Consider the following 26,055-nt stretch of genomic DNA (forward strand, 5'->3'; position numbering starts at 1 on the left):
GAACGAAAAGTGAATAAAATCTATTGTTAACTGAGTGCATCGACCTCTTTCATGCTTAGCACAGATATTATAATTGCTTCCTTGAAAATAGTAAAACGTGTTTCAGAATATGAAGTGTCAGCTGAATGACTTTGCAATTATTTCTTTTAATTTTACCTATTTTTGTTGCAGAATTTAATTTTCAACACAATATCGTTGACTATGTCATTATATTTAAGTTTATCATTCTATTTCAGCTGCTACTCTATTTGCTCAAACAGCTGTGGCTCTTCTGTGCCAAATCAATTCTCGTGAGATGTCTCTCAACTATAAATTATTTGCTGCTTTTAATTCTTCTCATCTACCTGTTGGTCGATCAGCGTTAATGGTGACCACTGTAGAAAATGGGGCGGCCAATTACAGCTCAGATTGAAGGTATTTACTATCCTATTCTGGCCATCGTTGGTGTTCCTGGTAAGTTAAATGGATCTTTCCTGTTTAACACAGCTAATGTGTGAGATAATTGCTGCATTGCATGGTTGTTCAACGATTTCGACTTTTTAAACCTGTTTTCTATTCAGCCAAGTTACAGGATTAAATGATCAAGTATAGGTGCATCCAATTTCAACACTTGCAGAATAATATTCAGAAGGCACATAGTTCATTGTAGGTTAAAAATCAGAAACATTACAAAATATCTTTTTGTTTTATGACATTTCCAGGAATGGCAAGCATTATTTGTTATAATGACAATTACATCCCATAATCTAGCATATGTTTTTTATGAAAATAATTTTGAATGAAATCTGTGACATTTGCTCTAACATAGACTATACTAAGTTTGGAATTCTTCCTGAAGGAAGTCATCCTAATTTCAATGAAAGTCATTCAAATTCAATAGTTTAATTGATTCTTGTGTATGGATGTCATCTGTATGTACTTTGTGCAATAAAATGTATATTGGCAACGTTCCAGGAAAACAATAATTAAAAATATGGCTTCATGATTTTGAAAGGTTAATTTTGCATTCTCATCGCTAATTATTTGTTTTAATGTGTGAGTTAAGTTTTTGTGCGTGTATCTGTAAGCTGAATTTATTCTCCAATGGAATTGAGACCGTAAAATAATATGCTAGAAAATACTCCTGGATATTTGTTCGTTAAACTGACAACATTGATCATTAAAAACGTTCCTTTCAAAACACAAACACAATGTGTTTCACCCACTTGCTTCAAAGGTAAGGTATTTAGCAGTACTGCTAGAATTTGACTAATGTGGTGGATGTGAGTTGTCTCGTGTCCAACCAAAATAGGCAAGAAAGCACATACACACAAGCACATTCATAGCCATGAATTTGAGTTGGCCTTTGTTGGAATATACAGCAATAAGATAACATTGTCCATCTTTTTAATATATAAATTCAATAAATAATTAGAACAATGTTAAATCCAGTTACAGGGATAATAGTACAGTTGTGCCCAGATATTTAATTCCTTATGAAACCTGAAAATGGTAACTTAATGAAAAATTCATCAGTAATTAAAGTAAACAATTGGAAGCCGCTTTATCAATCTAATCCATGTGTACTTTTAATGACCTGACACAGTTTCGCTTTTCCCAAACAACGTTGCTTCCAATGGATATTCAACTTCATTATTATAGAAGGCCTTTAAATTCACTTTCAATTATTAATTGAGAATAAAAATGAAGAAAATATTACTTATCCACGTATATGGCATTCTTGCCTTCTCTTTCCTTCAGTCCAAATATTTCTTCCTCTCTTTAAACATATTTTTATTATTTTTGCATAAGTTAAGTTCCTTAATCATATTGTCCCGTTATGAATCAAAATAGTTTGTTGATAATTTTTCAAGACATTGAAGAAATTGCACCTGACTTGTTTTGAGTTTCTATTACCTCTCCAGTTGTACCCAACATTTCAGAAACAGTGGTTAATATAAGTTATTTTCTATTTGGGTCATTATTTTCCATCTGCTATGTATATGAATTTTCTATTGACACAAATGGAAAGCCTTTAAGTTTGCAACATGATCCCTTTTCCACACCATTGTTTTTACAGATTGCTAAGCAGAAACAACAGATTTGACCCTATGCTACACTGCCTATTAACCAGCCTACATTCTTTCCATTCCAACATGTGACCCGCCATGCCACGAGCTTTTATTTCATGCAGCGCATTTTGATATGGAACATTGTTGAACAGATTTCCAAAATTTAATACATCCACTGTCTCCCAGTAATTCCTAACACATGGCACTGTCTAACAGATCTCCTGCATTACGTTGCACACATCCACACTAATTTCTCTAAATTAACCCAGCACTTTGAAATTGTAGCCTGCGAACATCTATCCTTTAAGAAGTGTTCTTCTTAAGTGCACTGTTTCAGTCGTTTGATCAAAGAAAGTCTACTTAATATTATCCCTGAATAGGACGTTGCCTATATTGAGGTAGTCAAACATCATTTTTTTTTTTAAAAACGTGCATCAATCATTTCTCCTGTTATTCCTTTTAAGGTCCTAACATGAGATGCATTAATATCTGTACACTTTCCATCCAGGTGCCAACAGATTATGTAGTATCACTCTTTTGTTGGCTATAACACTTCCAAATTCCTCCCTTAGATATCATGACGTGCATTTGTTTTCAGTAAATACTTAGATCCTCATTAATCAAGACTAATACCGAATATATGAATAATTCACACACCGTTATTTTCTTTTCCATTATGAATTCTCCAGAAGAAATTCCTGTGGAGGAAAGTTGACTTTATTAATTATTTCATTCCTTGTAAATATCGATGTTACTTCAAAATATCTTTATAATATGTATTTCTGGCTATCCCCTTGTGATCCATTTTTCACTGTTTTTTGCCTCGGAGTTTTAATTGTTTTTCTTTTACATATTATGTCCAATCTTTTGTCGTGGCAACTATTGTAACTGTTGTTGCAAAAAGTATATGCTCTTTCATCAAGTTTTATGTTGTTTGACTTACCTGATCAATGGTGATATTGGGTCCATTGACTAAAAAATCTTCGAGTCTTTTATAATTGTCCGTATTCAGAAACATCCCGTTAGTTACACTTCACTGTATCTTCTTTGAACAATCGAGTAGTCTAATTTACTGACTAATCTTTTCCAGCTCTGATTGCACGCGCTCATAATTGCCAATATTTAATTTGAAATAAAATAGTCTATGGCCTTGTCTTTTCTTCCTCAATCTGAAATGTACATTTAATTATGACCGTGGCTAAAATGAGTGCTTCATTATAATATCGTCATTCAAGTCTCTATTGTGGTTCAATATCAGTTTTAATATGCGTGCTCTCTAGTTGGTTGTACAACTTGCTTTAAAAAAAACCAAAAAACCCTGTCCTGATAAAATTACAATTAATTTACATATATGGCAATATTACCAGGATGAATTTTCCGAACTAAATTCAGTTTAGAATCTTCCTTTAGTGTCATTGTGTCTTTTGGAAAAGCTCACGTTATATGGTCCTCCATGCTTCCATGTAAGTTTTGGTTCTGATTCAGAGATCTTTACTACGGCCCCATTAATAAAGTAGGTTTTTCATCTTTACCCATCCCCAAATTAACCGTCACCACATCCTAGATTCATTAAATTAATTTACCCCTCCTTGATGTATAAAAACATGATTAACTAATGGATAAACCTTCTAAATTTTCCTCGCATTTTGTACCTCGCAACTGCCCTGTCCCCTTCAGTGAAGACACAGCGGATGCCGAAAAGTTTCTATCCCTTCTGGAAGAGCATAGGTTTCAAGGACATAGTCTCAGAAAATAGGTTCCCACTGTTAAGATAGGAAATAGGAGAAAGCTCTCATCTCACATGGGAGAAAATCTAGTCATTCTTTACTGCAGAAAGATTTAAATGTTGGGTCGTTAAGTATATTCAAGGTGGAAAATGACAGATTCTCAATCAGTAAGGAAATCGAAGGCATTAAGGAAAAAGAGCAGATCTGACAGGTTGAATGATCTCTATCTGCTACTACGTCTTATGGACTTATGGTAGATCCTCTGTCAGAAAGAAGCACGTTCACAATTATAAAGTAGACCATAAATAGAGCTGAATATATTCCTTCTTAACTTGAAGAACAAGAAAGAGCTAATTACTTTCCCTCTCATACTGTAAACGGCAGTTAGAGGCAAGTACGTCCTCTCATACTGTAAACTCCATTGAGTGCTCAGCAGTTTCCAACTTGCACTGTGCACCACAGAGAGTTAATTATATTACTGCTTACACTGTAACCACAAGTCAGCGTGATGTACTTTCCCTCTTTTATATTAAACCACAAGCATACATAAGCACGTTTCATCTGACAATGTAAATTACAATCGGAGCTCGCACCCTCTCACACTATGACGCGCAAATCATAATCCAGTACGTTCCCGCTGACACTGCAAAACAGACAGCCACTGGTATCTCCTCTCTTGCAATGAAAGACAGTCCTCAGCACGTTCTCTGCCGTATCGCAGGACATTATCAGAGATCAGTACGTTCTATCTTAAAATGTGAACCACAGTCAAATTTAACTACATTTTCCAGTGTAATCTAAACGACAAGCAGAGTGAAGTTGCTGCCTCTGCCAGGAAGTGACTAGTCGGGTACCTCCGTTGCTGATTTCGACGAGGAAACTAAACTGATCTCCAAGTTTGCTAACAAGAGTACAATGCGTGGGAAGGTGAACTGTGAGGAGAATGAAGATGCTTCAGTACGACACAGACGCATTGGATGAATGAGCAAATGCAAGGCAGAATGGCGCATAGTGTGAAAAAGGGCTTATCGGCTGTCGGAACAAAATAAAACACAAAAAGGTTGAATATCATCTGAATGGCGATAGATTGTAGAAAAGGGATGATTTTGTGACCATTCAGGCAGCCACTGAAAGTGGGTGCGTAGGTGCAGCAGATGGTGAAGAGGGCAAATGAAGTGTCGTCTTCACAGCGAGAGTACTCAGGAACATGAGAAGTTACGTCTTGCTACAATTATTCAGCGTCTTGTTGAGAGTACACCTGGAGTACAGTGTGCAGTTTTGGTCTTCTTAGCTGAGGGAGGATTCACTGGCTATGAAGAGAGTGGAACGAAGATTTACCAGTCTGATTTCCGCGATGAAAGGATTGGGCTGAAAGGGAGTCTGGACTTGTTAGGGCGATGCGCATTTGAGTTTAGAAGAATGGGGAGAAATCTCATCGTAATATATATAAATTTTTAAGAGGATTAAATAGAGTAAATACAGGGAGATTTTTCCCGGTGACCAATGATTACAGAATCGGGACCACAGTCTAAGGATACATGGTAGGCATTTCGGACAAGAAGAGAGAAATTTCTTCAAACCAGATCATGGTGTGCTTGTGGAACTGTCTGGTACAGAAGCAGTTTGGCCAAAACTTTTAATGTTTTCAAGAAGGAGCTTTATGAATTTCTTAGGGCTAAAGTGATGAAAGGGTATGGAAAAAAAACGGACGAAGTATTGAGGTGGAGATCAGCAACAATTTCACCGAAAAGCGGAGCAGGGTCGAATGGGAGGATAGCCGTATCCTGCTCAAAAGCTGTGTGGTTGTATACTTCTATAGTCAAGAAAAGACCATTAATCTGGTGTTGCTGAGAAACAAATGCTTAGAATGTTACTGTATGGCAACAGTGAATAAATCAACAAAAACAAATGCAGCAACGTTGAACTTGATATTCGATATATTGAATGAAGATTAAACAAAAAAAACATTCATTTATTGTCATGTGTATCTTGTTACAAAATAGAGTGAAAAGTGCTGTATAGTATCTTCATTCTTACAATGCAGAAGAAATAAATGATAACATAAAATATAAAGGCAGAAAAATGAAGAAATAAAGAAATAAGTCTCTAATTTTACTGTGATTTTTGTTGTGTTCTGTCATGGTTCATGGACCTGGTGACCAGGAACGAAACCTCTTACTGTCCCACTGCTGGTGAATATTGCCACATGTCGGAGCCTCCATTGACTCCCTCATGACTAAGAGTCCTCAAAACAAATCACCAAAGCAGACACCACCGACGTTGTCGGGTATTGCAGTGGTCCAAACATGTTTCTGCCAGCGCCACGAATCTACTTCGATCCCACCATTGCTTGGCATCTCTATTTAAGGGTGATTCTGTATTCAGGGCACTCTGCACGATCCACTAAATAATTCCATTAAATTTGGATCTTGGGTACAGATTCAGCAATTTTTAAACTAGAAATTAAAGCCTGTCAAACATGGTGAACAAATTTCGCCTGTCTAGCTATACAATAAAGCACAAAACTAAAAAGACACCTTAGTAAATGGGAAGAGCAAGCAATTCAGTGCTAGTGATGAATGTAAATATTTTGAGCATTGTCAAATAACGGAAATGAACAATAGAAAGTCTATTGGACCTGTCAGTGTGCAGCGAAACAAAAATACTCTTGTCTTCACCATTAACGATTCAAAATATTCCAGCAATAGCTATAAATCAGGAAATGAACGAAGAGGAGCTTAACTGAATTACAATAATGAGGTGAAACACAGGAAGTCCTGAACGAGGGCTCTGACAACATGTAGTCATGAACAGTCCAGTAGAGTTTATAAAAATGTAGATCATTAGTTGCTACTTGTAATGAAAGATGATGATCAGTAATTCCTTGCATCAAATGGTGGCTGATCAGTTGCTAAATGCATTGGCATTTATGTTTCATCATTGAGTAGATTAAGAAAGATTCAAACCCTTGGTAATAAGTGAGCAGGACACACCATTCAAAGTATAACTCTGTGGAGTTTGTACCAACCTGCCGTCAGTTGCACTGAATGGATGGCACAGTTCAGTCTCCATCTGAAATCCCTATTAACACACTCTATATCAATAACCCACAAAAGAAAATGCATACAGCAATTGTACTCATGTGTCCAGAACTTGCTATTTCCTGAGGTAATTAGTTACATTGCAACCACAATGCTGGTATCTGCTTTAAAATCTTGAATTGTTTCACCATTTCTTGTTCAGAGACAAAAAAAACCCAGGGCAAATCGAAACCCCAGCCAAATTCTGTTCTGTAATTCAATCCATGATCATCAATAAAGCCACAGTAAGTGTAATCAAATGTGCAATCAAGTGACAGTTCTTGGTAACAGGCCAATCACTGGTGCTCAGTTATATTCACTGTCATTTGAGACACAAAATTCCATCTCATCAATGTCTCAAATGGACAACCCCATACTCTGACACTATGCTGTCCGGTCACAGAATTTCCCAGAAGGGAAAGCAATCTTTCTTCAGTTGAACTCTTATGTTCGCTAAACTCCTTGCATGGCTATCCTTCATTCTTCTCAGCTCATTGAGTATGGGCACAACCTAATCAACCTCTGCTGACAAGTCAGTACCTGGTATCAGTCTGCTGAATATTCTTTGGAATGTCTCCAGTGCCTGAATACCATTTCTTTGATAATGGAATCAATACTGTTCAGATTATTCCTGCTGTGCTTTGAAATGTGTCCTGTACTGTAGCAATAAGACCTGTCTATTTTATATTCATTCTCCTTGAAGTAAATATTAACTTTTCATTTCACTTCATAAATAAATCCCAAATATGGATGCTAGCTTTTTTGTGATTTGTGCAAGCAGATTCTAAAATCCTTTCCACAGAACTTTTTAAAGAATTTATCGATCTAAACAATATACAATAGCTTAAATCTTCCTGAAAAACAGGTATAACTTCACATGTTCTGGCGTGATACTATTTCTGCTAAGTTTTTGTCGTCTCAGTGAACATAATAACATTCATCTCCAGTCTTTTTGAGTAATTTTCACCATGTCTTAATTTTATGATATCCACTAATGTGGCTTTCATCCATTAAGTTTCCTCATTCAAGCCATCCATAAATTTTGTAATGCAATTTGACCTCAACACGGAACACTCTGACATTTCAATATTTGTAAGCTGCCATTCTACATGTGCCACCATTCCAAGTATTCTGTCTTGACACATATGTATGCATTGGAACATCTGTGAGTAAAAGTGCAGGAGGCAAAAAAGGTAATACTAGGTGTGATGACGCTGTGCTTTAAGAGGTGCATTTTGTCCTTTTCTTAAATACAGAAATGTTGATACAGAGGCACTAAACAGTGTGCTTCAAACAAATAAAGTAAAATGTTTGTGAGATTTTCTTTAAAGTTGGAACAATAGTAGCAGCCTGAGTGGGTGGGTTAAAGCTCCCCACAGAACCAGAGTTTTAGTTCAGCTTTGAACAGTTGTTGGGATATCTAAGCTGGATGTGAAAGTTGTTGTCCTTCTCTGTATTACAGCAAAAAGCTTGTGTCTGTACCTGCTGTTAGGAGTGCATGTGAGACAATCTATGTTACTGAATTTGCCTTTGCCAAGAGTGTGTTTATGGGATGCTACTATATTGGAACAGTTGCTGTTTACTGGTCAAATAATCCACTGTTATGTTAAGCTTTCCATTAGAGATAAATAATTCCTGTTCTTATTTCATTTTTTTTTGCATTTTAACTGTCATGTATGAATAAAGTGTGTTTTGCTTCAAGTCAGGTATTTTGACAAATTGAATTGTATCCCAAATGCAACGTGTGGCACTTGCCTTTAAATAATAAAACGTTAATATCGAGGGGAATCTCATTTGCATGTTTTGAGAAGGTTTTTTTTCTCGTCCTTAACGAACTGGAGACTCATCCGATGTCAATATTTCAAATCCACATTAGATTTTGGATTATTTGACTCAAAGGCTGTCAGTGGTAAGCGTTAGTGATAATAGGAACTGCAGATGCTGGAGAATCTGAGATAACAAAGGTGTAGGATTACAAGGGAGTTGCAGTGAGAGAGAGATTCCCTGAGGTTTGTCTGGAGGAAGGGGGGTATATTCTTCATGTTAGAAGAGGATTCACAGTGGGGTTAAAATTGCATCAGAGATAATAGGAACTGCAGATGCTGGAGAATCCAAGATAGCAAGGTGTGGAGCTGGATGAACACAGCAGGCCAAGCAGCATCTTAGGAGCAGGAAAGCTGATGTTTCTTGTAATCATACCTATTAACCTCATCCTGCCCCCTTGAGCTGTCCATCCTCCCTGGACTGACCTAGCTCCTCCCTACCTCCCCACTTACTCTCACCTTCACTGGCTCCATCCCCGCCTCTCTTACCTGTCCATCTCTTCTCCACCTATCTTCTCCTCTATCCATCTTTACTCCGCCTCCTCCTCTCTCCCTATTTATTTCAGAACCTTCTTCCCCTCCTCCATTTCTGATGGAGGCCCAAAACATCAACTTTCCAGCTCCTGTGGTGCTGTTTGGCATGCTGTGTTCATCCAGCTCCACACCTTGTTATCTAAGTGCTAAGCGTTAATGTTTGTTTTTATTCAATTGGTTTAAACAGGGTGTGCCTTGTGTAATAATTGCTTTTACAGGTGCTAAGCGTTTCCTGAGGTTAGAAGAAGTAATTTTGGGTGCTTTATAGAAAGTGAGCAAGGCTAAACTTTTGGAATTAGCAAACAAGTTGAACTTGGAGTTGCCTGGGTCTGAAAGGTAACGAAAAATAATTTTTGGCAAAAGTGCAGTATTTACAATGACTGTGAATACAATTCATAATAATTGGGAATGGCTAAACTTCAGTTGAAAACAAAACAGCTTGAATTAGAAGCAATGGCAAGGTTAAAACAAAGTAAACAGTTTGAATTGCAATTAAAAGCGGGGGGAAGCAAGGAACGAATATCTCTGGAAGAACAAACAAAACGGAAACTGCGGCCCTAGCAGAAGAGAGGGACTTTTTTTTTAAAAGGTCAAAAGAGAGAAAGAGACAGTCTTGCACTTCAGATGTTGGAACTGAAAACTGAACGTCGGCTAAAAATGGTAGAGATAAAGAGGAAAGGTAGAAGTCGTGATGAGCGCTGTGATACAGAACAATCACATTGCAGCCAAAGGCCTGTTGGGTATCTGTTAGAATATATCCAAATATTGCCTAAGTTTGACGTGAATGAAGTGGAAGTCTTTTCCATTTCATTTGAGAAAATGGCTGAACAACTGAAAAGGCTTGTGGGCATTTGGATGTTGTTGGTCTAAATGAAATTCATAGGTAGAGGTAGTGAGGCATTTGCAATGCTTCCAGATGAGGTGTTCGGGGAGTATAATGAGGTAAAAGAAACCATTTTAATTACATATCAGATGCTCCCAGAAGCCTATAGATAAGGTTTTAGGATGTAAGGAAGGTACCTCACCAAATATTTATTGAATTGAAAGGATGAAATAAAGTGATTTTGCTTGGAGGATAAGGAAATTGAAATGCTATCAAATATATGACACTCTTACAAATGATTATTTTCGAGGAGGTCAAAAATTTACTTTCTGAATTAGTGAGAACTCATGTGGAAGAGCAAAGAGTTAAGTCTGCATGATTAGCAATGAAAATTGCAGAAGATTATCAATTGGCTGATAAATCCAAGTTTGGCTCCTCATCATAATTTCAGTCTTTGAGGGATATAAATTGAGGAAAAGGAAAATCCTCGGGTTGTGAAGGAAATAGAAATCTCATTGACAATAGCAAAGATAGCTTACCACAGGGTAAAAAGGAAACCCATGAGGTAGAAAGTGAAGTAAAAAAGTTGAAGTGTTTCACTGTAATAGAGTAGGCAAAATGGAGTCACAGTGTTGGTTGTTCAGAAAAAAAAGAGTAGGAAGACTGATGTGGGAAAACAAGATAAATCAGTTATACAACAAGGTGGAGAGCTGGATGAACACAGCAGGCCAAGCAGTATCAGAGGAGCAGGAAAGCTGACATTTCAGGTCAAGACCCTTCCTCAGAAATGGGGGAGGGGAAGGGGATTGTGAATTAAATAGGGAGAGAGAGGGAGGCAGATAGAAGATGGATAAAGTAGAGGATAGGTGGAGAGGAGACAGACAGGTCAAATAGACAGGGCTGGAGCCAGTAAAGGTGAGTATAGGTGGGGAGTTAGACAGGGGTTAGGTCATTCCAGGGAGGAGGGACAGGTCAAGGAGGTGGAATGAGGTTTGTAGGTAGGAGGTGGGGGTGGGGCTTGATGTGGGAAGACTGGATAGGTGGGAGGAAGAGATAACAAGATATAGAGCTGGATGAATACAGCAGGACAAGCAGCCTCTGTGGAGCAGGAAAGCTGATATTTCGGGTCTAGACTCTTCTTCAGAAAACAGTGAGGGGAACGGGCTTCTGAAATAAAGGAGAGGGGGGAGGCGCATAGAAGATGGATAGGGGAGAAGATAGGTGGAGAGGAGACAGACAGGTTAAAGAGTTGGGGATGGAGCCAGAGAAGGTGAGTGTAGGTGCGGGGTAAGGGAGGGGATAGGTCTGTCCAGGGACGATAGACAGGTCAAGGGAGTGGGATGAGGTTAGTAGGCAGGAGATTGGGGTGGCTTTTGATGTGGGAGGAGGGGATAGGAGGGAGGAAGGACAGGTTAGGGAGGTGGGGATGAGCTGGGCTGGTTTTGGGATGTGGTAGGGGGAGGAGAGATTTTGAAGCTTGTGAGTTTTGTTGAAGGGGTAAAGAAAAAACTGTGAAAAATGAACAAATAATCTACAAAAGAATATACAACCTGATCAGGTTTTGGTTGAGAAGAACATGCTAGATCTCTTTAAAGAATTTGCTTGCATGAGTAAAATTTGCTCATGTGTGCCAGAAGGAGCAGGTAAAGAAATTAAGATTTTATGAAATACGAGAAAAGTCAATCATTGATGATGAGATATGAGTAGATAAGTAATTCAGAAGGAGTATTGCCAGAAAAAGTGGTAATTTTGCAAGATGATCAGAGGATTAGATAAGGTGGACAGTGAGAGTCTTTTTCTGAGGATGATGATGTCAGCTTGTATGAGAGGGCTTAGCTACAAATTGAGGGGTGGTAGAGTTAAGACAGATGTCAGAGGCAGGTTCTCTACTCAGAGAGTGGTAAGGGTGTGGAACACCCTGCCTGCCAATGTAGTGAACTCAGCCACATCAGGGGCATTTAAACAGTCCTTGGATAAGCAGATGGATCATGATGGGATAGTGTAGGGGGATGGGCTTAGATTAGTTCACAGGGCGGTGCAACATCAAGGGCCGAAGACCCTGTTCTGGACTGTATTGTTCTATGTTCTATGCACTCTCACAAGCTAAAGATGTGCAGGTTAAGTGGATTGGTTATTCTAAATTGCTCACGGTGTCCAGGGATGTGCAGGCTGGGTGGATTAGCCATGGAAAATGCAGATTTACGAATAAGGTTGGTAAGGTGATTTTGGGTGGGATGCTGTTCCGAGGGTTGGTGCAGACTCAGTGGGCACAATTGCCTGCTTCAACACTGTCATGATTCTATGATTCCATGTGGAAATAATGGCACTGACAGAAGTGTTCTATGATATAAAGTGAGGTTGGATAGTCGGGTGAAATGTGTTGAAGTAGGAGGAATAGAAAAAGTTTTAGTTCCAGAAATACGGTTTGACCTTATTAGCAATGTAATGGATCACAGGTTGGAGTGATGCCTACTGTAATTGAAAAGCAGTGGAAAATCAGACAAATGAGGCCTTCAAGACCAACCAGTAGAACTGGGTTAGTATGAGGAGGAATAATTTTGATTAATACAAAACAAAGGTGGATTTTGGATGTGGTTTCAAAACCAATGCTTTTGATATTTCCTCTGATGTTGACCAACCAAATAAAACAATTCTACAAATTTTAGAAGAAAGTTTATGCAGTTTAGTGGTGATAAACATTCTAGAACTGTGTCAAAATTATTTATCTGTTTTATGTAAAATGGATTTCAAACTTTTGAGGTTTACAATAAAAAGGAATATGCAGGAGTACTTTTTTTTTAAAGAAAACTAACTTTTGCAGCATTCTGAATTCTTATGGTGGACAAGTAAGCTGATTGATTTTCTCTTTCTTCAGCTAATTTATTGACGATCTTCATACTCTCTCGTGGAAAGTGTGGCCTCTCCTCCTGCATCATTCGATATCTAAAGTCCATGGCAATAGCAGATCTACTGGTCCTGCTATTCAATATAATCCTGTATGAACTCAACGAAACATATTTCCCAAATTCGTTTCTAAACTTCACGACAATTTGCAGCCTGAAGCACATTCTTGGTTTTGCAGCCATTGATTGTTCAGTCTGGTTAACTGTTTCTTTCACCTGTGATCGATTTATAGCCATTTGCTGCCAGAGGTTAAGAGTTAAATATTGCACTGAAACAATGGCTTCCATCATTGTAACAATTGTGTGCATGTTCAGTATTTTAGAAAATATTCCAGTATTCTTTGTATTTGAACCTGGGAAAATAGTTAATGGTGTATGGTGGTACTGTACATTGAAATCAAGTTTCTATACTTTACATGCATGGGTGACATATTCCTGGATGGATAGTATTTTAACCCCATTCATACCCTTTGTTTTGATACTTGTCTTTAATGCTTTGACAATTAGGCATATACTAATGGCCAATAAAATTCGAAAGGGCCTGCGAGCGAAGAAGCATGATAAACACCAAAATGATTCAGAGGACCAGAACAGAAGAAAATCAATCATTTTGCTTGTTGCTATATCAGCAAGCTTCATACTGCTTTGGATAATCGCCACTATTCATTATATATGCGTAAAATTCACCGATGCTCAACATTTTTACAATGACTACAGTCACCCTCTTGTCGTGATGCAACAGATTGGATATATGCTGCAGCTTCTCAGCCCATGCACAAATACATTTATTTATGCAGTTGCACAAACAAAATTCAGAGCAGAGTTACTGTTTCTATTCAAATATGCTTTGTTCTTAATTCCAATATTTATTAAATATGTACGATCATAAAACTGCATGAGGTTTCAATTTATTTCTTACGATTAATGGGAAGTAAAAGGAGAATTGCAGGTTCAATGAGAAGCATGGAAGAACATAACAACAACAGTGCCATATTTTTCATCAAATGACATGCCAAGATGCAAATGCAGCAACACAAGCCAACATGGCTTGCAAAAAGTGAGAAAAGAATGTGATGCTGCTAGCTAAACGATGTCAGAATCAATATGCATGATTAAAGGTATGAATTTTTGCCACATTTAGTCATAAACCATGGTACACCTTTGTGCAATTAATCAGAAGAATATCTGCAAAATCATTCCCATAGTGAATTAACTAGCAGACCCTTAGTCATAGAGAAAGCTACACAACTGAATTTCTTCAGCAGTGTTCTGTTTTAACTTGGGCACAAAAGTCCTGACATCATCAAAAAGGAAACATAAATGCCCTAAGATGGAGAAAGGAGATGATTAACAGAGAAGTGGTGGGAATAATCTTTATGAGGGCAAGTTTGGACAAGAGCAGTTTTGCTTTTCATCAGTTCTTGATTTTCAGTGTACTTTCCAGTAGCCTGTTAACAGTTTAATCTCAGAACAGAACGTGGAATTAATGTAATCTTCTAACAGTGGGAATTGTGCAAGTGTGTTTTTCTTTTAAATTGTATTTATCTTTGTTTAATCTATGAAGAGACTGGTTAATGCACAACTTTCTGAAAAAAAGAAACAAACAGGGGAACTAGATTTGCTTTGACTAGGTTGAATCAAGTAGCTTTCAGCAAGCACAGAATTTGACATTCCAATTGAGCTTGTTTTCTATGCTCAACAGAGAAGATTTTTTTAATAGTTCTGATGTTCCTACTTTCACATCATACCAACCTAATATAAAAACTCGAGGTGTACCTTTACAGATTAATTTTTTACTGTCTTGATAATGTACAAAGATCATTCCTCTGTACTTCCTCTGAACATGAAAATGTTGTCTATTGGTGCAAGTATTCAGATGATAGCCAGTGAAATGTCAATTTGAAAATTATTTCTTCTATCTCACTCTTATTGTTTTTGTCATTTTCCACTACTGGTACCATTCGATGCAGATGCTCCTTGTACCTTTTTCATGACAATGACACCTCCAGAAGCCCACTCTTCAGATTTTTCAGAAACTGTCTTTTTTGTCTGAGGTGTTGACTTTGAGGTTTTCCTACCAAGTGACATATATGAGAGTTTTACCAGATGCAATGAGTCCTTTATAAATTCTTGGACAATTAACATGCTTGTTTCCTAATGCCAGTGTTTTCCACATCCTTTATGACCTGCCAAAGGATGTTCATATGATACTCACAGTATCTTTTCATGAAGTAGAGGCTGTTCCAGTATATGTTCAACAACAGTCCAGTCATCATTAGTTGTCCAAACAGATATCTGTGCTTCATTTGCAGAACTCAACTTTCAAGGTAATAGCAGTATTAATCACCTTCAGTTGCAGTTTTGAGTGAGCTGTATGTGCTATATTACTTATCCTTGTATTTGCTGTCTGTGCTTCAATTATCATTGATATACACAACACATCTTTGGAATCCTGGAGTCTAAAAAAAAAGAGTTTAACTACCTCAACAACTACTGGTGATGGACTCTGTTGTCCCATTGCTCTCACTTCTACACAAGTACATAAAAAGATGACAAAATTATTTCTGCAGATAGCAACAACTGCAGATGCCGGAGTCAGAGATAACAAAATGTGCAGCTGGAGGAACACAGTGGGCCAGGAAGCATCAGAGGAACAGAAAAGCTGATGTTTTGGTGTGGGACCCTTCTTCAGATTGAGGAAAGGTCCTGACTTGAAACATCAGCTTTCTTCTTCCTCTGATGCTGCCTGGCTGTCCTACTGTGTTCTCTGTCCTACTGCACACTTTATTAAAACTATCCCTACAATTGTTCTGTCTCTGTCACCTCATGTAGACTTTTCATTATTGTAAGAGAAGTTACATTTTTATGCCTGCCATATTCCCCAGGTGAAAACCAATTCCGTCTACAGCGATTTTTAAAGTATCATGACTACCACTAATCCTGACTTTTTAAAAGAAAAGTTACATTCCAGCCGGACTTCAGAAATTAGAACCCAATGTATGATTTGCCAACATTTTAGCTGAACGTTGAACTCACTCAAGGGCAAACTAAATCCTCATCAACAAGAGAGTTTGTTTAGGATCTTTATCCCTGAGTATTGTAAGGTGATAGATGTCCCATTTGAAGAATAAATGATTATCTTCCCTTCAAACATAAACTATTCCAATTCGTCATCCACCATATATAATTCTGCACTCACACGTGGGTTCTCTTAATTTTAATTAAAGCTCTAATTTAGTATGTGGACATTTTTTTCTTTTTTCAATTTCGTTTTTAGAATCATTCATCAGAACTTCAATAATTTATATGGGTTTCCATTGGAACTTCCAGCATTCTGAAGGTTTGCTTCTTAACTTGTTAAAATGGAGGCATCCAGGCTCTTATCTTTACCTCCATTCTCAGAATTTTAATTTCTATTCTGAAGAAGATGCTTTGTTGCATTTCCAACTGTACATATTAGCTTAGTTAATTGCCTACTTTCTACTCTTGCATTTTCTATGACTTTCAAACTTTGGAGGTCTGTCCAATAGATGCAATTTCTTGCTCCTCAGTGTAAGTTCTGACAACAAAATGTCGTGGGATTTTTCTTTCAGTGTAACTAAGGAAACAATGGTTCATAGACACATCGTATTTGCCTTAAACCTGTTGTCTCCCTACTTTCTTTATATCACAATTCTAATTCAAGTTTACCAATCCAATTTTTCTCATGTGGAGGATGAAGAAATGGTTTTCAAACGGGTTCACTCATTTTTAGCGCAGGAGATGGTTCATTCTTTCCCAAAAATCTGAGACTTTTGACCTCACATTCACTCTTACATAATGCTCTGCGTCTGTGATAAAATTGCATTCTGTGCCAGGCAAAAGACCTATATCACTGAAAATTGGTCACCTGCCCTCTGAACAATCAGCTGCTCGTTGCTCGCTGAATTTGCATTTGTACGGAACCCTTGACTGCATTAATCTGCATATAACTTTCCACACGATTTGAATAAACAGAAGCAAAATCAACACTTAAAATGAGTGTCAGTTAAATTGCTTTTGTTAAAGAAAACATACCGATGCTTTCAATAATCCTCGTTTTTTGAAACAGTCACTTTCATAATTCTCGCAATAGCCAAAAAGACAGGAGTGAAAAGTTTCTCGTCATTTCAGCCGCTTATCATCCACAATTTCCGGCTTGATGAACTGTAAGTAAGAGGCATATAACTTACTTTTTCACGTGAAAGGAGATCGTATGTTGCAGCTCTGGTAATGCTTCCAAAATATGCACAATCTAAATGTATGCCTTCATTAAAAGATGCAAAAATTAGTAGCAGTATCAACAACTGAAAGAGTGTACAATAAAAGCGTGGAATTTCTAAAGTGGGGATAGCATGTTATGACCATGAGGTAAACAAGTAAAGAAACATTCAACAGAACAAGAGCAAATCCGACTGAAATGACACGTCATATTTGAATTGTCACAAAACGCACATGCGTAAAAGGGCAGATCGATTCAATTTGATTGGTCCTAACATCTCAGCAAATCTTTATATTATGTTGGAAACTGAAGAGCCCAGTCATTTTGCAAGACATTGCTAAATAATACTTTTGCTATTGTTGTATTGATATTGTTGTATCCAACTGAGAGAGAATGGAACCAGTAAAAGTAGTGAGAATAATAACGGGGAAACAACGTAGATGGCGCTAATACAAAATCTCCAAACAATCAGTGGGAAATGAAAGGTACAGCAGAGAAAAAACATCTACCAAGCTGGTAAATAATTTAAAAATACCGCATGTATTAAGTGATTGGTTGCTCTGTTAAAGCCCATTGTTGAGCCATTTGAGATCGCCCAGATCTTATTTTGCTTGACTTGTGTTACCATAAGGTTCACGGAGTCACAGGGGTTCAGTTCTGCGCTGTCTCTCTTTGAATAAATTGAAACTCTTAAACATTTCCGCAGACTAACTTACCTCACTATCTAATAACGAATGAAAACTGAAGAAATTTCAGAACTTGTGATAAATTGCAAAAGACCTTCATGTTATGAATCAAATAATCAAATTTGAATATTAAACTGAAAGTAACATAGAGTAGTTTTTTTCTCAATGATTCCAATTTTCCATCAGACCAGTTGTTGTGTTGCTTTTATTTCCCTGAAGTAAGGTATTTAGGGAATTTATGTAAAAAACTTACTTGCATTAATTCTGCCTGTCTTTAAGAGAAGCAACATGTTGCTCACTAAATTGTGAAGATTCGACTTTTTTTTAAAGGAATTGTTATCGTTGAATACAAGTGCAATGAGTTTGGAAGCCCGAGAGGAAAGGAACGCTATTTATTTTTGAACATTCAAACACAGCAACTATTTGCAGCATACATACACGAGCCCCAAGATAACAAAAGTGTGGAGCTGGATGAACACAGCAGGCCAAGCAACATCTCAGGAGCACAAAAGCTGACATTTCGGGCCTAGATCCTTCAAGAGAGGGTCTAGGCCTGAAATGTCAGCTTTTGTGCTCCTGAGATGCTGCTTGGCCTGCTGTGTTCATCCAGCTTCACACTTTGTTATCTTGGTTTCTCCAGCATCTGCAGTTCCCATTATCACACATACACGAGCCCCAATTCAGGGCAGACAGTTATATCGACATAATATGCTTAAATGTTAAACGATTAATAAACGTTATTACAAACCTCTGGACCTGCTGGGATTTGAACTCTGGCCTTGACGTCTATGCCATGATTGCGCCACAAGAGAGCCATTTGGGTTTGCTGCATTTTTAAAAAAATAATGTATTTTTCTAATCCTTATTCATAAACGTTACTGCACACCTCGAAGGTAAATGGTATTTGAAAGCTGCTCGTTTGGTGCTGGGCTGGGGACACTATCACTGAGACACGGGTCTGTTTCTTGATTAACTTTACCTTTTTATATGTGGCAAACATTTTTTTTTCATAGCCAGCATCCGACATTCGTGCATCTGAAACTAGAATGGAGTGATAGCATCAGAGATAATGGGAACTGCAGATGCTGGAGATTCCAAGATAATAAAATGTGAGGCTGGATGAACACAGTAGGCCAAGCAGCATCTCAGATGAAGGGTCTAGGCCCGAAACGTCAGCTTTTGTGCTCCTGAGATGCTGCTTGGCCTGCTGTGTTCATCCAGCCTCACATTTTATTATCATGGAGTGATAGCATGCCTGTTTACCCAAATTCTTCTCCTTGAATAAGTCATGTTAAACTATATAAAATAAAGATAGATTTTCTGTAGCCATTCCTTCCCCATATGTTTCTGACTGGGCCCTTGCCACAGGAATAATGGACTTGGAAGGTTTTTTGCCCATGTTTGTAGAATCCCTCCAGCAAAGATAGAAACCGTTTGGTCCATTGAGTCTGCTCAAACTCTCTGAAGAACATCCCGCCCTATCCCTGTAACTCCACATTTACCACAGCTAACCCGCATTATCTGCACACTATGGGGCAATTTAGCATGCTGAATCCACCGAACTTCAATATCTTTGGACTGTAGGAGGAAAAATGCACGGACACAGGAAGAACATGCAGACTTCTCATAGACAGTAATCCAAGGGTGGAATTAAACCCTGGTCGCTTGTGCTGTGAGGCAGTGTTAGCAACTGTATTGGCCATGGTTACAGTGCTTCTAACATTATGTAAGGACTCCACAGTGCATTTTATGAATATTACCTTGGTGTCTCAGAGGTTTAAAGCAAAACTGCCACATTGGCATTCCCGAGAGGTTTGCTATACAGAAATGGATACACTCAGACCGTTGTCTAATTTCATGCCTCAGGGATGGTCATTTATCAAAAGTTTTCTATTAACTGGGGCCACGTTGAGAACAGTGGTGCAATTTAGCTATAGCAATTCCTCATCCTTGAGCAGATTAATTTGCAAAGACCTGCCTTCACGAGGCTTTCCCCTTCAGCCTCGATGTATGCATTTCATCTGTTTCGGTTGCCTTGTTTGAGGAAAGTTCTACGACGTCAAGTGAGACATGGGTGTTCTTATTCATCACTGTGCTGTGAAGAATTTTCCCGTCCTGTTCTGGAAACTTGCTGCCTCTGATGCCAATCATCCATCTTGGCAACAAACAGAAATCACATGTATGATCCTGCTGGTGACTTGTTTCATGTGGGTCATCAAGTTTTGTGGATAGCACAGTCTATGGTCTCCAGGGCCTCCTCAGTCCCTTTTCTATGTTCTGCGGGAAATATTCAATTCCAATGCTTTCTGGAGGAGTAGACCTGGTTCAGTTAGTAGCTTCCTTTCTGTTGCAATATTGTTAATTCCTCAAACTAAGCAATTCAATTACCAAACTGTTGACCCATACTCATAGTATGCATTAATTTGCAACATCTTGACAACATTTTGGGGGGAGCCTATTTACCTGTAACACTCGAATGTTACAGATGACTTAGGCTCACACTGATTTGCTACCCAATGTAACAGTTCATCAAAAGGTTTTGCACCTGAGTCGGCCAGGTGAGTTATACTCTTTATACTGCTGAAAGTCAGGGATTCACATGTAGTCTGGCGAATGCTGTTTTGAGTGATCCCTTCTATTATATTTGCTGGAAAAACAGTTTTGCATTGTTTCGAGGTATTGTGGCCCATTCGACACACCTGCATCATAAAGTTCAAGTTTCTCAAGCAATGGTATTTTACCTTACTGACCACTAACTGGGTTTAATGACAGGGATGACTGCCTGAAACGTTTATTTATGCTTGTCTCAAATGAAATACCCCGAGAAGGCTGATTGGATCTAAATCATTGAACATGAAAATAGAGCCACATCATGTGGAGTGCATAGACTAGTCCCATTCAAGCTCGAGAGTACTGCAGACTCATCCCTGGTCTGTTTTATTCTTCATTTCACAAGAGGGTCTGGTCTGCATTAGAAATGGATCAGGCAATGCATTTCAGCTGGACAAGCCTTTGCTTGTTGCCAAGGGACCTCCTATTCTATTATCTTTGCAAGAAGATTAATTAATGATTGTCCATGGAGTTTGAAGGGGTTATCACAACAAAGTACATTACCGGCACTGTTCTAACCCATTGTGTGCACATTCGTTTTTACAATGCTAGTAAGAATTTGGGAGACTATGTCTGAAGTTCATAAAAATTATTTCAACATAAATGTTCTGCAGATCACTCCCTAAGACAACACAAATGATTATGTGGGAAGATAGAAATGTATGTTCATGAAAAACACACATTCAGAACTACTTCGTACAAATGCACAACATTTTTTTCCACTTGTTTGAGAGGGTAACCATTGCATATTAGGATAACATTGTGTGACAACCAATTTCTCTTTGAAGTCATATGTTAGTGGCATTTTGCAGGCTTTAACCGAAATGGGAACGAATTTGTGCATCCAGATATAATTCAGAAAATGGATAACATGGTCCACAGGGAAATTGGAGAATCAGATAATAGTAGATAGCATGATAACAAGCTCATTGGTACATAGCACTAGAGAAAGTGGGTAATTCGAAAATAGCTCGCAAATAGCTGATGGAGTATGATATTGATAAAGCTGCAGTCATCCATTGTGGTAAGATTAACAGCAAAACGGACTGTTATTTAAATGGTGAAAAATTGGAGCATGCTGCTGTTCAAAGCGATCTGGGTGACCTTGTGCAAGAATCACAAGAAGTTTATTTGCAGGTGCAGCAGATAACTAAGTAAACAAATGGGCTATTGTCTTCCATTGCTAGAGGGATGGAGATTAAAAATAGGGAGGTTATGCTGCAGCTGTATGGGATATTTGTGAGGTCCACACTTCGAGCACTGTGTACACTTTCAATCTCCTTACTTGAGAAAGGATGTTCTGGCACTGGAGGAGGTGCAGAAGAGGTTCAGTAGATTGATTCTGGAATTGAGAGAGTTGACATATGAGGAGATATTGGGTAGACTGGGAGTTTACTCATTGGAATTTAGAATAATAAAGTGGGGATCTTACAGAAACATATGAATTATGAAGGGGAGAGGCAAGATAGAAGCAAGGAGGTATTTCCACTGGCGGGTAAAATTAGAGCTGGGAACATAGCCTCAAAATAAGTGAGAGAAGATTTATGACAGAGTTGAACAGGAACTTATGCACCTAAAGGGTTGTGAATCTGTTGAATTCCATCCCCGATGAAGCAGTTGAGGCCACTTGTTGAACGTTTTTAAGGCAAGGATGGATAGTATTTTGAACAGTAAAGGAATTAAAGGTCATTGTACGCAAGCCGGTAAGTGGAGCAGAGTCCACAAAATGGTGAGTCCAGCCATGATCTTATTGAATGGCAGAGCAGGTTTGATGGGCCAGGTGACTCACTCCTGCTTGTATTTCCTTTGTTCTTAAATTATATTGTGCCTTATCATGAAGAAACTAAGTATGATAAATAAAGTTAATGATTTGCTGTTGCTAGCAATTAAGCGGAAGTATGATGTTCTGTTCATTAACACAAAACTCAATCAAAGATAGATAATAATTCCGTCAAATGTTGGACTATACAAGGAAAGAAAGATTGTCATGGTGAAATGGGGTATCTGCATTGGTTTTGTAAAAAATATTCCATTTGCTGGCTGGAAAGATCTCAGAGAGAAAACATTCAGACAGTGATACTGATGGGCAACTCAGTTGTGAGGAGTACAGATAAGAGAGTCTGTGGATATAGAAGAAGCACCAGGATGGTGTGTTGCCTCCTGTGTGCCAGGGTTAAGGATGTCTCTGGGCGGTTGCAGGACATTCAAAAGAGGAAGAGTGAACACCCAGAGATTATTATGCATATCAGTACAAATAACACATGGAGACAGAGGGATGGGGTCCGACAAAACATGTATAAGGAGTTAGGTAAGAAGTTAAAAAGGAGGGCATCAAGGGTAATAATCTCTGGATTTGTCCCAGCGCCACACACCAGTGTGGATAGAAATAGATGCACGACTGAAGGGCTGGTGTAGGGGACAGGATTTTCAGTTCTTGGATCATTAGGATCTCTTCTAGGGCAGAGGTGAACTGTTAAAGAGGGACAGGTTGCACTTGTAGCAAAGAGGGTCAAACAGACTCACAGAGAGATTTGACAGTGTTACCCGGGAGAGAGAAGCTAGTTTGGCTGGGGGTGGGGCTCTTAATAAGTGACGGGCCATGGGGAAGTCAGGGGAAATATAGACATAGAACATAGAACAGTACAGAACAGAACAGGCCCTTCAGCCCACAATGTTGTGCCGACCATTGATCCTCATGTATGCACCCTCAAATTTCTGTGACCATATGCATGTCCAGCAGTCTCTTAAATCACCCCAATGACCTTGCTTCCACAACTGCTGCTGGCAACGCATTCCATGCTCTCACAACTCTCTGTGTAAAGAACCCGTCTCCGACATCCCCTCTATACTTTCCTCCAACCAGCTTAAAACTATGACCCCTCGTGCTAGCCATTTCTGCCCTGGGAAATAGTCTCTGGCTATCAACTGTATCTATGCCTCTCATTATCTTGTATACCTCAATTAGGTCCCCTCTCCTCCTGCTTTTCTCCAATGAAAAGAGACCGAGCTCAGTCAACCTCTCTTCATAAGATAAGCCCTCCAGTCCAGGCAGCATCCTGGTAAACCTCCTCTGAACCCTCTCCAAAGCATCCACATCTTTCCTATAATAGGGCGACCAGAACTGGACGCAGTATTCCAAGTGCGGTCGAACCAAAGTTTTATAGAGCTGCAACAAGATCTCATGACTCTTAAACTCAATCCCCCTGTTAATGAAAGCCAAAACACCATATGCTTTCTTAACAACCCTGTCCACTTGGGTGGCCATTTTAAGGGATCTATGCATCTGCACACCAAGATCCCTCTGTTCCTCCACACTGCCAAGAATCCTATCCTTAATCCTGTACTCAGCTTTCAAATTCGACCTTCCAAAATGCATCACCTCGCATTTATCCAGGTTGAACTCTATCTGCCACCTCTCAGCCCATCTCTGCATCCTGTCAATGTCCCGCTGCAGCCTACAACAGCCCTCTATACTGTCAACGACACCTCCAACCTTTGTGTTGTCTGCAAACTTGCTGACCCAAACTTCAATCCCCTCATTCAAGTCATTAATAAAAATTACAAACAGTAGAGGCCCAAGGACAGAGCCCTGTGGAACCCCACTCACCCCTGACTTCCAGGCAGAATATTTTCCTTCTACTACCACTCACTGTCTTCTGTTGGCCAGCCAATTCTGTATCTAGGCAGCTAAGTTCCCCTGTATCCCATTCCTCCTGACCTTCTGAATGAGCCTACCATGGGGAACCTTATCAAATGCCTTACTGAAGTCCATATACACCACATCCACAGCTCGACCCTCATCAACTTTTCTGGTCACATCCTCAAAGAACTCGATAAGGTTTGTGAGGCATGACTTGCCCCTCACAAAGCCGTGTTGACTGCATTTGATCAAGCCATCGAAAGCTTACTTAATATTCAGGATAATCAGGGGCACAGGGAAGGAAGGGAAAACACTTTTGGTTTAAAGTGCATTTATTTCAATGCATGAAGCCTGACTGGTAAGGCAGATGAGTTCAGAACATGAGTTCACTCTGGGGACTGGAACATTATAGTCGAAACAGAAACAAGGCTGAAAGAAGGGCAAGAATGGCAGCTCAGTATTCCAGGATACAGATGCTACAGGCATGACAGAAGAACATGTAAGTGAGGAAGGTGAATTGCCCCTTTAATAAGGAAGGACGTAATAATGATGCTTAGAGACAATATTATTAAGGAGTCATCAAATGAGGCCATATGGTTAGAACTTAAAAACAAGAAGAACGTGATCACTCTGTTGAGACTTAACATAGACCGCCACATTGTCAGTGAGTACTAGAGGAGCAGATGTGTAGAGAGATTGCAGGTACCTGTAGGAATAATAGAATGGCATTGGTTGGTGATTTTAATTTCCCCTGTATTGACTGGGGCACACAGAGTAAAAAGCCCAGATGGGGTGGAATTTGTCAAATGTGTCCAAGATAGTTTCCTAAATCTATATGTAGAGGGGCGTACTTGAGAGAGTGCAACACTGGACGTCTTAGGAAATGAGGTCAGGCTAGTGAGTGAAGTGTTAGCCAGAGAGCATTGACCATAGCTCGCTTAGTTTTAGCACATGCATGGAAAAAGATATAACAGGTTAAGGTCCTGAACTGGAGCAGGACCAACTTTGCAGCCATTAGGCAGGTTCTAGTGGAGGTCAATAGGGTGAGTCTTATTGAAATAAAAGGAATGACTGGCAAATGAGAGGCTGTTATAAGTGTGATATCAAGAGTGCGATGATGGTGTATCCCAGTTAGGCTAGAGGGAAAAGCTGGCAGGTTTAGGGATTCCTGCCTGACGAGGGATATTGAGGGTCTGGTTAGGAAAACGACCAGACGTACATTAGGCTTAAGCTATCAAGCTCAAGATGATGATACAAAGTATAGGACCACCCTTAAGAGGAGAATCAGAAGATCAAAAAGAGGGAATGAGATGAATCTGGCAGATAAGGTTAATGGTATCTCCAAGAGGTTCAATAACTCTACTACGAGTAGAAGAGTGGCTCAGGGGAGAATAGGTCTCTTTAAAGAACAACATGGCTGTCTATCTGTGGAGCTGCAGGAGATGGTAAAGATTTTTTAATGAATATTTCTCTTCAGTGTTTACTGAGGAGAGAATCATGGATGCTAAGGAAGTAAGGGAAACAAGTTTGGACATCATGGTTTACATAATATCAGATACTGCCTTAAAGCACATTAAGGCGACTAAACCCACCGGACCTGATCAAAGTCAATTCCCAAATATTGTGGGAGGCTAGGGAAGAAATTGCAGAGGCCCCTACAGCAATTTTTGTTTCATCTTTAGTTACTGGTGAAGTTCCAGAAGATTGGATTGTGGCTGATGTTGTTCCATTGATTAAGAAAGGTAGCAAAGACAAGCCAAGGAACTACAAGCCAGTGAGCCTGACATCAGTGATCAGCAATGTATTGAAGAAGACACTGAAGAATAGGATCAACCTAGATTTGGATGGTCAAGGCCTGGTTAAGTGTATTCAGCATGGATTTGTGCATGGAAAGTCATGTTTGACAGGTCTTCTGGAATTTTTGAAGAGGTAAACTAG

At 39.0% G+C, this 26,055-nt stretch overlaps 1 protein-coding gene across 1 annotated transcript; it reads left to right on the top strand.

The window, feature by feature from the left end:
• The first annotated feature begins 352 nt into the window (after window positions 1-352).
• Window positions 353-13,830, top strand: LOC125467721 (probable G-protein coupled receptor 139). Its single transcript, XM_048563880.2, has 2 exons — window positions 353-453; window positions 12,914-13,830. The coding sequence occupies exons 1-2, from the start codon at window positions 384-386 to the stop codon at window positions 13,828-13,830; spliced, it is 987 nt and encodes a 328-aa protein (XP_048419837.2). The 5' UTR covers window positions 353-383.
• Window positions 13,831-26,055: the final 12,225 nt, after the last annotated feature.

Source organism: Stegostoma tigrinum, chromosome 34 (genome assembly GCF_030684315.1).
Source record: "Stegostoma tigrinum isolate sSteTig4 chromosome 34, sSteTig4.hap1, whole genome shotgun sequence".
Classification (NCBI taxonomy): Eukaryota; Metazoa; Chordata; class Chondrichthyes; order Orectolobiformes; family Stegostomatidae; genus Stegostoma; species Stegostoma tigrinum.